The sequence below is a fragment of the Pelodiscus sinensis genome, chromosome 1, assembly GCF_049634645.1.
Source record: "Pelodiscus sinensis isolate JC-2024 chromosome 1, ASM4963464v1, whole genome shotgun sequence".
In the NCBI taxonomy this organism is placed as follows: domain Eukaryota; kingdom Metazoa; phylum Chordata; order Testudines; family Trionychidae; genus Pelodiscus; species Pelodiscus sinensis.
In genome coordinates, this window is record NC_134711.1 from 322,044,314 (window position 1) to 322,058,073 (window position 13,760).

The 13,760-nt window shown below is 52.9% G+C and overlaps 1 protein-coding gene across 1 annotated transcript; it reads right to left on the reverse strand.

The window, feature by feature from the left end:
• Positions 1–212: 212 nt before the first annotated feature.
• LOC102459166 (dicarboxylate carrier UCP2) lies at positions 213–11,040 on the reverse strand. The gene is made up of 8 exons (XM_075919588.1): positions 10,922–11,040; positions 10,475–10,626; positions 5,916–6,142; positions 4,551–4,758; positions 3,610–3,804; positions 3,160–3,261; positions 2,080–2,260; positions 213–1,086 (listed from the first exon to the last, which is right to left on the reverse strand). The coding sequence occupies exons 3-8, from the start codon at positions 6,039–6,041 to the stop codon at positions 972–974; spliced, it is 927 nt and encodes a 308-aa protein (XP_075775703.1). The 5' UTR covers positions 6,042–6,142; positions 10,475–10,626; positions 10,922–11,040; the 3' UTR covers positions 213–971.
• Positions 11,041–13,760: the final 2,720 nt, after the last annotated feature.

The window sequence follows — 13,760 nt, forward strand, 5'->3', positions numbered from 1 at the left end:
ATCCTGGCTAATAGGTCCATTAATGGACCTATCCACCATGAATTTATCTAGCTCTTTTTAAAATCCTGTTAAGAGTCCTGGTCTTAACATCTTCTGGCAAGGAGTTCCATAGATTGAATGACAAGGACCATGCATAAAGGCCTAGTCTATTATGAGCAAAAGTCAGTAGACCAGGTCTTTCCTCAGCAAATTAAGTTCACAAGGCACAGACGAAGTGTTGGACTCCAGCTTTATTTTAAGACATGAAACACGTGTGTTCATTGCTCCACCACAGAATTGCTGTCCTACCAAAACAAAGTTACAGCAGGAGAGTTGAGGCGTGAGGAGCAGAACCACATTTTCTCCACTTTAATTTAAAAAATAAATAGTTACTAGGACTTTAAAAAACCACCAACCTTCCTCCCCAATATTCCAGCATCACTGCCCTGGAATCCTTACATAGTCCTTGACTATCCCCAGAACAGCTGCTGCACAAAGCTCTAGACCAGCATTTTCCGGATTGAGGGATTTTGTCAGTAACAGGGCTGGCTGTTGCTGTGGGGCTCTGCTACATACCAGCTGCTAACTCTAGCACCTCTCCCACATAATGGCTCAGAAGGTCACGCCATCCTAGCTCTGTCAGCCCTTGGCACTGGGAAATGTTACATTTGCCCTTCTAATTTGGAGAAAGAAAACTTGCCATTCAATTGGGATTTGTGAATTTTTAAACCATCACCACATTCACTACTAGGGCAGAGGAGGCTCCTGCTTCCACTCACTGTGGACCACAGCTAAGTCTCCTCTCCTGCCTCATTAACAAGAGGTTTCCAGGCCAAGCTTTGTTCAAGGTGAACAGGAATCAAGTGTTCAGAGTCTGGAAGCTGACAGGCTGGAGACCCGAAGGCATTTCAGAAGAGTCCGGAGACAATCTTGGAGAGAGAGCCGCCAGGACAGACAGCGCCAGCGGATGTAAATGGCACCAATCAGCAGGCTCAGGAAGGGGCCTCCCAGGAGCTGCGGGCAGCCATCATGGCACGTTTCAGCTGTTCGTAGGTCACAAACATCACCACGTTCCAGGATCCCAGCCGCAGGAACGAGGGCATGAACCTAGAGCGAGAGGGGAGAAGAAATCAGAGCTAGGGCCCTGGGTTAGGATGTCCTGCATTTCTGCTTTTGGGTCACTCCCCTGCATGTATCTGCTGCAGGTGCATGGTGAGATAAGCTGATGTGAACCCAAGTGATTCTTCAGCAAGGAACTGATCTGACCAAGCTACATGGAAGCAGAACCCTCCGAGTGCAGTTCAGCGCTCAGACTAGAACTGGAGCTCCACGTACATTAGTTTTCAGGTCAAACAGGTTCAGTTTCTAAGCAAGATGGTCTGAGTTTGCAGTGCTGACAGCAAACCTGGAATCTGTGTCAAGCCAGACCCTTCCCACATGACACCTCCCCTGCACAGTAGGCTGAGTTATTCCCAGTCACACCAGTGACAGCCCTTTGCCTCCAGGGTTCTGTTGATGAAGTGTAAAGAGAAGAGTCCAGCTGGTGCTCCAGCGGCCGGGCCAGCTCCACGGGGCTCACGCTGCTGGTTTACTCAGGCGTTACACAATCAGTGGCCCCTGACTTAAGAGCAGATCTACAATCAGGGACAAGCCTTGCACATGGTTCCTTTGCAGACTACAACTGCCCCCTCAACTCAGCCACTGGTCTCCAGATTCACTCCCGAAGAGCTTGTCACCCTGGAAACAGATCCCTCCTAGCATGGCTCCAGTCTCTTCCTTTCCCTCCCCCTCCCTCAGGATCAGTTCAGCCCTGATGCATTAGTTGGTCATGGGAGCAGCCTGCACTTTGACCCAAGGGCTTTAGACACTTCAAGCAGAACCATTCTCTTGCCCAAGGTTTTAAAACTCCCCACTACTCACAGCTTCCCTAGGCGGGACTATTTCCACTTGCTGTCTCGGTGCAGAGCTTTGCTGTGCACCTGGGACCCACACCAGAGGTGGCTGCATTTCTGTGGCAGGTGCCGGGATGCAGCTGCACCAGTGCAGCCCTATGGAAGGTCACTAGCATAGTGTGACCAAGTGCTAGGATTCTCCACTCACCCTTTGTAGAAAGCCACGGGCCCCTCCTTCCTCAGCATGGTGAGGGCACAGCTGATGGCACTGCCATACTGGCCAGGGACAGAGTTCATGTATCTGGTCTTCACTACATCCACGGGGGAAGCAATGAGCGTGGTGCAGAAGCCAGCCCCGAAGGCAGAGGTGAAGTGACACGGGAGGTTATCTGCCAGACAGAGAGGAGATGGGGGGCTGAGCCAGATGTGTCAGTGACCTGGCTCACAGCTGCCTGGGGGCTAATCTAGCACCACTAGAGCATTCGCCAGGGGACAAGGCACAGCATCAGGCCAGGCAGTATGCGCTTCAGGGGCAAACCCTGACCTCTCCCGCCTGGTGCAGTTCCACAGGACTTTCTGGAAGTCTGGCAGGAGCACAGTGCCATGGGATCAAGGGCGCCATTTTGAGAGGGTAGGGCGGGCAGCAGCCGTGCGCTCTGGGATGTGGCTTGCTTTTCATCCCGTTCCTGGACTAGCAAGGAGTGAGGGGAAGTACTTGCATTCCGTGCATGCCTCTCGCACCTGGCTGGTGAGCTCCTTTAGCCAATGGATCTGCTGCTACATAGCTCTCCCAGCCAGCACCCTCCCCAGCCCCCCACAGCAGCCAAGGACTGGCTCCGTTAGCCCCTTGTGGCTTGGGAACATTTCTTTATCCCACTCTGCGCCAGCAGCAATCACAGGGGAGAATTCACCAGCAGGAGAATAAGCCTAACACCCACTTCAGCTAATGCCATAGCAAGCGGGTTGGTCATTTCACCTGTGCAATCTTTAGTGTGTCTAAGGAAAGCCTGATCTTCCAGTGATTGCAACAGTCCTAAGGCAAGGGTGCCACGTCATGCCAGAGTAACATCTGCTAGTGCAGTCCAGCCTGCACCAAGCAATCTCATGCCTTTTAGGAGCAGGAGCCCATGTCCTCAGTCAGAGTTAGCTCTGCATATATCTACGCCTGGCTGGCAGTTAGCTTCCGCGCTACCCAGTGAAGTTTGAGCTGAAAGCACTCAGCATCTGGCAATAATCATACCCAGGCTCCGTGGCAACCCTGAGTTTCCAGGGAGCCTGCGACACCCACCTGTCATGAGGTTGTGTTTGAGCAGCGTGTCCTTTATTATGTCATAGGTCACCAATTCAGTGCAATTCACAATCGCATTACGGGCTATGTTGGGGGATATTCCTGCAGAACAAGGAAAAAAAAAACTGTCAGCAAAACAGATTCTTTGAGTAAGTCTACACTGCAAAACTCCCAGCAGTGAGTCTCAGATGCTAATGTCAACAGAGTTGGACGATGGGGATAAAAACAGTGTAGACCCACCTGTTCAGGCTAGAATCCTGTGATGGGGCAGGTCTCGGCACCGGAGTAGGAACGTCTACACTGCTCTTTAGTCCCATATTGTCAGGCTGAGTCGGCTGACCTAGGCTCTGAGAGGAGCCACTGCTCTTTTTTTATTAAAAACAGTGTAGACATACCCAGTGTTGCTATAGAACCAGCCCCTTGCATGCAGGGTTCTGTAACTGCACCAACCTTTCCACAGCCCCTTGACTCCCTCCTCCTTGGCAATGGTCTTATAGGCATCCAAAGTCCCTTGGTATCGCCTGCCACTCTCCACTCGAGCCTGGGCCTGGAACCTCACTTTCACCACATCTGTTGGCTGGGCGACAACCACCGCCATTGCTCCTGTGGTGCAGCCAGCCAGGAGTCGGCTACCTATGCCAGCATCTAGAAAACAGCAGGGAATCGAGTGAGACCAGAAAGAGGAAGATCAAGTTAACCCAAAGGAGCCTTGGACTTTAAAGGCGGGGCAGGGCTGTTACCCTGTGGGCAGATGTCACACACTGAGCCTGTGACAGAAGAACCTGACACTGGTCTCCCATGGCCCAGACTAGCCCTTTAACCAATGGGTAATGGTTTTCTAGCCTGCTCTACTCCCCAGAAGTGGAGCCCCTTACACATTGAGGGAGGAGTTTTGTTGTCCCCACTAAGAGAAAGGGAGGCAATGGAGGGTTTAAATGACTTAGCCTAATGCCATGGAGAATGGCTCCCAAACCTCCCACCTCCCTGGGCCTTCGCCACAAAGCCACCCTTACTCTCAGTGTTAGGGACTCAAAGCCCTTGTGCGGCAATTATCACAAGCAGCAATACAAGTTGCTGAGCCCCTAAGAGACTCCCTTATTGGCGGTCTAGCACAGTGCCCATAAATACACAGGCCCCACTTGGGACACTCATCTGGTCGCAACAGGAGTTAATTTCAGTACAGCTGAACCCATTACAACAGATACGCACGACTCCCTCTGAGACAGGGGGAGAACCCACAACCTCTGGATCAGACCATGAGCTGTTATTGCTTGAGCTAGAGGACCTGGTCCATTTGCTCGGAGGCCACCACAGAGGCAAACCTTTATACACCCCAACCACTAGAGGGAGACAGAGGCCCACACCAAGTTCTCAGGCTAGCAGGCACTCACTGTCAGACCCTTTAGTGTAGAACTGCTTCACCGAGTTGTACAACCCGATACGGACTGATGCAAAGCTCATCTGACGCTGGAGCCCAGCCACCAGGCCATTGTACAGGCTCCTGGGACCTTCCGTCCTCACCATGGTGGCAATGGTGCCAAAGACACCTTTGTACTGAACAGCATGTGTGCTACCTGCTGACCTGGTCTCTCCTTGGATCTGTACAGGAGAGAATGGGATGAAGAGGCTTTACAGTGATTGGGGTTCTGGCCCAACTCACTACCCCAGCCCACGAGACGCCTGCATTGACGTGCGATCCGCCTTTCCGTCCTGGAGACCGGGGCTGGACTGCACCTTCGGGTCCTTGGTGGTTAAAGCAGAAATTGCAAGAAAAGCTGTGAGTTGGGGTGGCCCCCGCTGCCTCAGGCGCATCTGACAGTAGCACAAGCTTAGAACACGAACGGGCTGGATCAGAACCAATTTCCAGTGGCCCAGACAAAGGGTCATTAGATTAAATTTAAATGACTTCTGAAAAGTCTGCGGGGGGAGGAGGGGAAAGAGCAACTGCCCACCTGGGCCCATAGCAAGTGGCCTGCTGCTGGCCTTAATATGAATGATGCCCCATCCCCCCAAATCTAGGCCAAGTGCAAAAGCCAGTCTCATTAGAGCCCCACTGGCCCAAGCCAGGTTTGCACCAAGAGCCCAGCCCAATGAGTCCATTGAGGCCCCTGCAGCCTTTCCCTCAAGGCCAATGAAAGCTTCTAACGCCTGAGCCAGCAACACAGCAGCTTTCGTTTCCCCCTCCTCCAATCCAAAGGACTTTTGGAGAGACGCATGCTCCTGTGACTCGCAGCGGCAAGGCTTGTGGGTGCGCTCGGTGCTTGACAAGAAGCACTCAGCCCATTGCAGGATTGGCCCCGCGGCTGGAAGGAAGAGCTAGAGGGCTAAAGGCATGGCACGGCCAAGCTGTGCATATAAGGCGCAAGGAGCAGCTTGGGCAAGTCCACAGATTATTAAAGGGATACACACCAAAGAGGGGCCAGTACAAAGGGGTGTAATTAGGAACAATGGGGGGGGGGGAGAAAATTTCAGACTGATATCTACTAGGATCTGCACTGAAATGGATTAAACTGTGACATTATTGCCTAAAGAAAGCAGCAATGGAGTCACTCGTTGGGACCACATATTAGCACATTTACTGGACTGGCTGGGGCTGGCAGGCTTAGAACAGACATAGCTATGGATGACACACAAAGGCACATCTGCCATTGCTCAGCAACGTGCCATAACAAAAGCTCAAACCACATCTTCCACAACAGCCCTGAGCTCAGAGCAGGCACTGCAGGCCCTGTACATGTGCCTGCAAGAAGTCTCACCTGCAGTCTAACTTTTGCCGTGTCCAGGGGGAAGGTGATCAGATCCGCGATGCAAGCAGCCGTCCCAGCCCCTAGGAACTTCACTGTGGCTGTCGGGGGCACATCGGTGGGCTTGAATCCAACCATTTTGCAAACTTCTGGGTGGCGCTGGAGAAACTGAGGGATGCACGAGGCGTGGCAGGGGAACAAGCTGCGTTCCGACGTAGACCAACGGACTCCGCCCCTGTCTAGATGGAAGCAAAACAAGAGCAGTAAATAGAGGTCTAAAATCTGGGCCACACTCGGCCACTTTCTACATTGCATCAACCAAGACTTTAACATCACTCCATCCCTGGCCTCTGGCGTTCCATTCACCTTATACTAGCCACTCCCATTCCAAGTGGAGATACTGGTATCCCACTGCAAGAGGCAGGCAGGGGGCTCTTGCCATTCATACCAGCCATTTGTGAGATGGGCAAATGGAGTCAGAATTAATGGCAGACCTGAGACTAAGAGACTCGGAAAACCTGGCTTCATCATTCCCTGCTCTAATCACTAGTCCACATCACTTTCTTGATTTGGCTCCCATGCTCAACTTGAGATATTAAACGCATTTAAATATCTGGCATGAAGAGAAGTGCAGGCATTACTGCTTCATTAGGTTACTAGCTAAGTTTAACTTATCAGCTACACGTATACTGCAAGGGTTTTGTGCAAAAACCCATGGAACGTCCACACCTCAAATACACTTTTGCGCAAGTAAATCAGTAATTAAACAGCAGAAGAGGGGGCTTTTGCCAGTGTAGGTAAACCTCCTTTTATGAGGCATAACTCCTTTTTGCACTACAGCTATTGTGAAAAAAGGCAAGTGTGGATGCTCCAGAGGGGTTTCTTGTGCAAGAAACCTCTATGGGAAAAAGTCACAAGTGCTCTGATGGCCATTCTGTGAATGGCCATCAGAGCCTTCTTGCACAAGAGTGTCTATACAGCATGGATGCTCTCTTGTGCTTTGAGGTATGGACATGCTCTTGCGCAAGAAGTTTTTGCACAAAAACTCTTGCTCAAAAGGCTTCTTGCACAAGAAGAATGTAGCGTAGACGTAGCCATCCTGTGTGCATTTAGGATCTTTTGGAGGTTTATACAGACATACCCTCATCTCTGACCCACATTGAATGCTGTTCCACAGGGTGATGAAATAGGCAGAGCTGGTCTTAGGGGTGGGCGAGCTGGACGGTTGCCCGGGACTGCCATTTTCAAGGGGCCACTGACAGAGCCAGTCATTTTAGCCCAACCTCTCAAATCTTCCCCCGTCCCTTTTTTTTCCCCCCCCCTCCTCTCGCCTCCCCCCCCCCCCATTTTCCCTGGGGGTTTTTTTTTTTGGCTTGACAAATTTTTGTCTGGTATTTTTTTGAAACCATCTGGCAACCCTACAGGCGAGCTGGGTAGTCGCCAATTGGTTAGGACCAGCCCTGGAAATAGGCATCACTCTGCATTTAGTACATGTCTTTGTTGTCCGGGCCATGCAAAATCTACGCCCTAAGCTATCCATTTCCCTGCTTTGGAGAGCAGGAATTTTGCAAATAGGGAAGTGTCACTAATTGTCTCAAGTTTAAAAAAGTTTTGGTGATAGATGATTTCATCACTAACTCAGCCCACATCCTGGGTCTGTCCAGCCAGGCTTTCATTCAATAGTGAAGATGACATTTTTATTTTTGGTTGCTTGAACCAGGAGAAGAGTTCTTCCAAGTTTGTGTGCATGAAGACACTATATGTAAAGCTGAGGTACACAGCCTCAGTGCAAAGTCAGGGCGGAGGAAGCAAATGTGTCTCTAGGACAGCAGTCAGGATCAGGGGCAAGTTAAGCCCGATTAACCCACACAAGCTGGAAATGAGGATGAATCATTTGGCCAGTTGCAGCAAACACTTCCCCATGCAGCAACATCACTAGCCAGCCCCCTCCACCCCACCCAGATTATTAATGCTTATTTTGTTCAGCTGAAAGACTGTTGTCCTAGTGACTGATGGGGTAGACACAACATGCATCAGCCCAGCATAGAGCTTTGATGTGATTGGATGCGCCTACTGCTAGGCTGTGACCTGCAGAGAAACCAAGCTCCCATTGTCCAGGATGTGGTGATTAGACAGCTTTCAACACACAGCCACTCCCTAGTGGGCCAGCCATCAATATAAGGGATCAAAATTCAACAGTTTGACTTTGAGCTGCACAAAATCATTTTAAGTAGCATAGCTCAATGCAAGCCCAGGGACTTGAAAGCTGTGTAACTATACCCCTATGTGAGCCTGCATAAAAAACCCCCAGGAGTATCTAATACATTCAGAGATACTGGCAAAATGCAGTCTGGGCATTTCCCAAGGGACTTCAGCAAAGTTGTGATAGGATGAAGGTAACAGTTCGGAGCCACATACAGGCAGTCCCCGGGTTACGTACAAGATAGGGACTGTAGGTTTGTTCTTAAGTTGAATCTGTATGTAAGTCGGAACTGGCGTCCAGATTCAGACACTGCTGAAACTGACCGCCAGTTCTGACTTACATACAGAATCAACTTAAGAACCCCAGGCGTCCCCAAGTCAGCTGCTGCTGAAACTGATCAGCAGCTGATTCCAGGAAGCCCGGGGCAGAGCAACTCTGCCTGGGGCTTTCTGTAGTCAGTGCTGGTCAGTTTCAGCAGAAGCTGACTTGGGGACGCCTGGGGCAGAGCAGCTGGGGTGCTGCCGGGTTGGTCCAGTAGTGCCCAGAGCGGGCGCTGCAGGACCAATCGGCAGCGCCCCAGCTGCTCTGCCCCAGAGTCCAAAACAAAAGCCTGGTCTGCGGGGGGGGAGGGGAGCACACTAGCTGCGCCCCCCCCCCCCCAGCAGACCAGGGACACGGGGAGCAGAGCCGCAGCGGCAGCGGGGTGCCGCGCCTCTGAGGCTTTGCTCTGGCAAAGCCTCAGAGGCGAGGGACCCCGCCGCGGCTGCGGCTTCAGTCCAGGTGCCTGTGGTCTGCTGGGGACGGTCCCCAGCAGACCACAGGCTCCCGGACTGAAACCGCAGCCGCGGGGGGGTCCCGCGCCTCTGAGGCTTTGCCAGAGCAAAGCCTCAGAGGCGCGGGGAACCGCCGCTGCTGCCGCTTCAGTCCGGGAGCCTGTGGTCTGCTGGGGACCGTCCCCAGCAGACCACAGGCTCCCGGACTGAAACCGCAGCCGCGGGGGGGTCCCGCGCCTCTGAGGCTTTGCCAGAGCAAAGCCTCAGAGGCGCGGGGAACCGCTGCTGCTGCCGCTTCAGTCCGGGAGCCTGTGGTCTGCTGGGGACCGTCCCCAGCAGACCACAGGCTCCCGGACTGAAGCGGCAGCAGCGGCGGTTCCCCGCGCCTCTGAGGCTTTGCTCTGGCAAAGCCTCAGAAGCGCGGGAACCCGCCCGGTGCCCCTGGTCTGCTGGAGACCGTCTCCAGCAGACCAGGGGCACCGGAGCAGCTTACGAACGGGGCTTTCTCGCCCCGACCTCCGGGGCGAGAAAGCCCTGTTCGTAAGTGCGGATCCGACGTAAGTCGGGGACTGCCTGTACTCTGGAAGACCAACCTGCCAGGTGGCTGTGTTGGTAGCATGGTAGGAATTGTAGTGTCGTCTAGAAGTGGCATTTTTCCAGACTCCTGAGCACTAATCTACCTCTGCTCCTTTAGCAAGGGCTCCCAGGACTAACAGGAGTGGAGCTGGGCCACCAGTGAATGCTTCTAAAAATAATTAAGTGTCTTAGCTGTGTAACACTGTTTCAAAGAAGGTTCTCAGACAAGTCAATCTAGTGAAGACAGTTGCACTAGCAGCCTTCTAGCAGCACCAACCCTGAGCACAGGTAGGGTAGGGCACTTCTGGTCCCAGTGCAGACAGGCTCGTGTTGGCCTTCACTGAGATTTTCCTGCAGGGGTGGCTTTCCCCATTGCAACTATGTCAGGACTAGTGATGAGTCAACAGGAACTGAGAACTGTCACTGAGTCACCCTCCAGATAGCAAGGCTTTTCTTGTCGAGGTCTCTCCTAAACAGGGTAATTACCACCCTAAATGAATATTTCATCCATTAGCAGGGTGACAGAAGAGGATAAGGCTTTACTGCCTCCTGAAGTAGCTCTGGGAACATGGCTGGTGGTCAACCGAGGCTAGAAAATGGAGCTCTCGAAGAAAGACCTTTCCACAGGGGGTACAGACACCTATATGTAACCTGCACACCTACTAGGTGTGGTGTACTAGCCCACTGAGAGAACCAATGAGTCTCCTCTACAATCATAGAGGAAAGCCAGCTGGCTTTTAGCTCAAGCTGTAACTGCTCAGGCACCAAGCTCCAGAGGTGCCAGGTTCAGTTCCAGGCAGGTGTTACATAGACACAGCCATCTAGTCGCTGGGGTATTCGACTCGGCGTTACTGGACTCCCCTATTCATGAGACTCAGAGCGTAACACAGAGATCAGTAACGCAGCCACTTTTTTTTGGCCAGAAACTGCAGCCAAACCCCCGAGCCTCAGACCCGGCGGGGCTGCTCTGATCCAGGCACGCAGCCAGCAGGCCGGAAGCCGGTACACGGAGGCGTTACCTTATCCCCGGACCCGGGGACCGCCGCTGGATCAGGACTCTCTGAACGCGGCCCGCTCGTCAAACGTGCTTGAGGCCACGACTCTCCGCGGCCCCGGACTGGCCATAGACGGTCGCTTGGAAGCGGGGCACGTAACAGGCATAATCCTGGTCCTGGGGAGCGAGAGGCGCCCCGTTAGCGCGCGGCACCGGGCTGCGCCTTGCAGGAGGGGACGGGGCCACCCGAGTGGCGCAGCCCGCGTGCCTGGGGAGCTCAGTCCGCGGGTCTCCCGCGCTGCACGGAGCCCCCGGGGTCCGGCCCCGCGCGCTGGGACAGCAGGAGCCAGGGGGTGGCAGAGCGACCCCCCCCCCATCCCGCTCCCTGCCGGGGCCCCTCTCAGCGCGCGGCTCGGGCTCCCTCGTGCAGCCCCGTGGTCCCCGGGCAACGCGGGACGGCGGCGGGACTGACCTGAGCCCGGGTTGCGCCGATGGCGGGAGGAGGAGCACGCGGGCCGCTGCCGCTTTATAGCACCCAGGAGCCGGCAGCCCCGCCCTTGCTCTGTGTGTGTGTGGGGGGGGGGAGGGGTGTGGAGGGGCGCTGGGTGCAACCCCCATGACACGGGATCAACCCACCAGCGGGGGGAGGGGCACTAGTGCAAACCTCCCCCCCCCGACAGGGGCACGAGTGGGGGGAAGCTCGATGGGGGGAGGGGTTGGCACCTATGTAAGAAGAAGGCCCAAATATCGGGACGATCGCTTTGAAACCAGAACATCTGGTCACCCTCAAGGGCTGTACCCCACCCCTGCCCCAAGGGCTGGTGAAGGGAACCAGTGAGATTCCCCCCCACGCAGGGTGTGGGGGAAGTGGCGCACGATGCCCAGCCCCAGGGGGTGCAGCTCCCCCACATGCACCTTCGTGGCATAACCACCTGGGCTACGTCTACTCTGGCATGAATTTCCGAAAATGCTTTTAACAGAAAAGTTTTCCGTTAAAAGCATTTTCGGAAAAGCGCGTCTAGATTGGCAGGATGCTTTTCCGCAAAAGCACTTTTTGCGGGAAAGCGTCCGTGGCCAAACTAGACGCAGTTTTCCGCAAAAAAGCCCCGATCGCCTTTTTCACGGAAAACAGTACTGTGCTGTCTACACTGGCCCTTTTGCACAAAAGTCTTTTGGAAAAAGACTTTTGCCCGAACGGGAGCAGCATAGTTTTTCCGGAAAAGCACTGATGATTTTACATGAGATCGTCAGTGCTTTTCCGGAAATTCAAGCGGCCAGTGTAGACAGCTGGCAAGTTTTTCCACAAAAGCAGATGATTTTCCGGAAAAACTTGCCAGTCTAGACACAGCCCTGCAGTTTCCTGTTGCTTGCAGGACAAGGGGGAGCTGCTCCTGCCCCCCAGCTCCTTCACCCAGCAGTCACCCCATTCCCTGCTCCATGGTACCCCTGCCCCACTGATTGCCCCATTTGCTGCCCATATGACCGTTACCACACTGATTGCCCCAGGGCTTCACCCCTCCCCTGACCCAGGAACCAGTGCAAAGTGTCTGCCAGTGTGAAACAATCCACCTGTCCCCAGCTCTGGAGCTCTGAGCAGGGGTTGAGGGGTGGAGAGAGGTGGAGGGGTGTTCCCCTGCCACAGCCAGTGCTGACTGGGAGACAGGGCAGTACCCCCTCTCACTAGCCAATAGGAGAGCAGTGCTAGGAAGGGATCCCTCCCTTGTTGGGAGCAGGTGCCCTTATCAAGGTTAGGAGGCTGAGACAGGCTTGTGCCCCCTCCCTGGGGGGGGGGGGAGAGAGGGGGAGGGACAGTTATCTATTGGCAGAGCCTGGCACAGCTGAGTTGGAGATCAAAGGTTCTAGAGTGAAGGTCACCCAGGAGAACCAGCTGGAATCTGCCTGAGGCGTGAGTCCTTGGCAGGGAGAGGTGAGAAGGGGACTGTGTGCTCCCCTGTGCTCTCTTGTGCAGCTGCTGAGGTGAGAAACTGACTGTCCCCACCCGGATTGTGGCTAGTCACTGTCTCTTGGCTCCTCAGATCAGTGTCCTTTCAATAGTTCCACCAGCCAACCAAAAATGAAGAAATCCTGCAAAAATCCAGCAAAGCAAAGCAATGGTCAGGACTTTGCTGGCTCAGAGGGCCACTAGCAGGACAAAAAGTTTTTCACCTCTATAGCACTGGTGCAGAGCTGGTGTCAGTTGGTAGGCACCTAAGTTATCACTGTCTCAGGGCCATTCAGCCGACAAGTGCCCACCTCACAAAACCTACCCTCAAACAATCAAGGGGACCTTGAGAGGGCAACTAGTCCAACACCCTGCACCGAGGAGACAATTTACAATGAACTGGAAGCATACTCTGATGACCTGTAACAACAGCAACCTGTGTGTTCATATTTCTGCTGTTGTTACCGGTCCTCAGAAAATGTTTCCTTTCAGCTTGAATTATCTCTTCGCTAACAAATGTGGCATTATAAACCAATTTCAGCTAGAGATCTGTCTAAAACAGGCACCATAGGAAAAAGACTAAAAATGACTAATAGTCTATACTATGGATACTTCCTTAATGTACCCTCTTTTCTATACAAACCCTCCTTAAGGGATACGATCTCTGTTTTCCGTCAGCCTCCCCGGTTATAAAATGCACCCACACTGTTCTTATTTCTAGGCTGTGTTTTTGCTTGAGCTTCTGTTGCTTAAAAAACGCTTGTTCAAAACACAGTCGTAATCTGAGATCAGCCAAGTGGAGACGATTTATGTGCTCACACACTTTCCCTGACTAAGAGTTATTGGAAAGATTTGTTGCCAAGGGATGGCTGTTACAGAATTACCTGAGAAGCGGAGGTAAGATTCTATTAGCCATTTAAAATGATTTGGCTCATGCCATATGAGACACAGGCAAGAAGTGGAAGCTTATGTTCAACTAACTAGCTTTCTAATAACCAAAAACAACCCCTGCTAAGGATAGTCCCTGAAAACCAAAATGATTTTGAGATATCTGTGAAACTTTCTATTGAGCTTAGCCCCAAATCAGCTCTGACATAAATGGGCATAAGTCAATTTAAAACTGCATGCACTCAGCACCTGGTTGCTTTTTAGATGCCTAAGTATGGATTTAGATACCTATACCTGCTTTACATACAGCAGTTGCGCCAGTTTACCTACATTGTTTTCTAAATTATTTTGGTTAACTCCATGCCTGTGTGGACACTCTATAATCCAGCAGTTTTCAAACGATGGGTCGCAACCCAGTACTGGGTTGTGGAATGTCAGGCAGTGGGTCTGGTTGCTTCAGGGGGATCAGGTGACCAGTGGG

What these genes read in the sequence shown, in the direction of transcription:
- LOC102459166 (XM_075919588.1), bottom strand. Translation starts at nt 6,041, where the DNA reads ATGGTTGGATTCAAGCCCACCGATGTGCCCCCGACAGCCACAGTGAAG. An exon ending in CGGCAAAAGTTAGACTGCAG is followed by an intron (nt 4,759 to 5,915) that starts GTGAGACTTCTT and finishes TCTCCTGTACAG; the next exon opens with ATCCAAGGAGAGACCAGGTC. An exon ending in CTACACTAAAGGGTCTGACA is followed by an intron (nt 3,805 to 4,550) that starts GTGAGTGCCTGC and finishes GCTGTTTTCTAG; the next exon opens with ATGCTGGCATAGGTAGCCGA.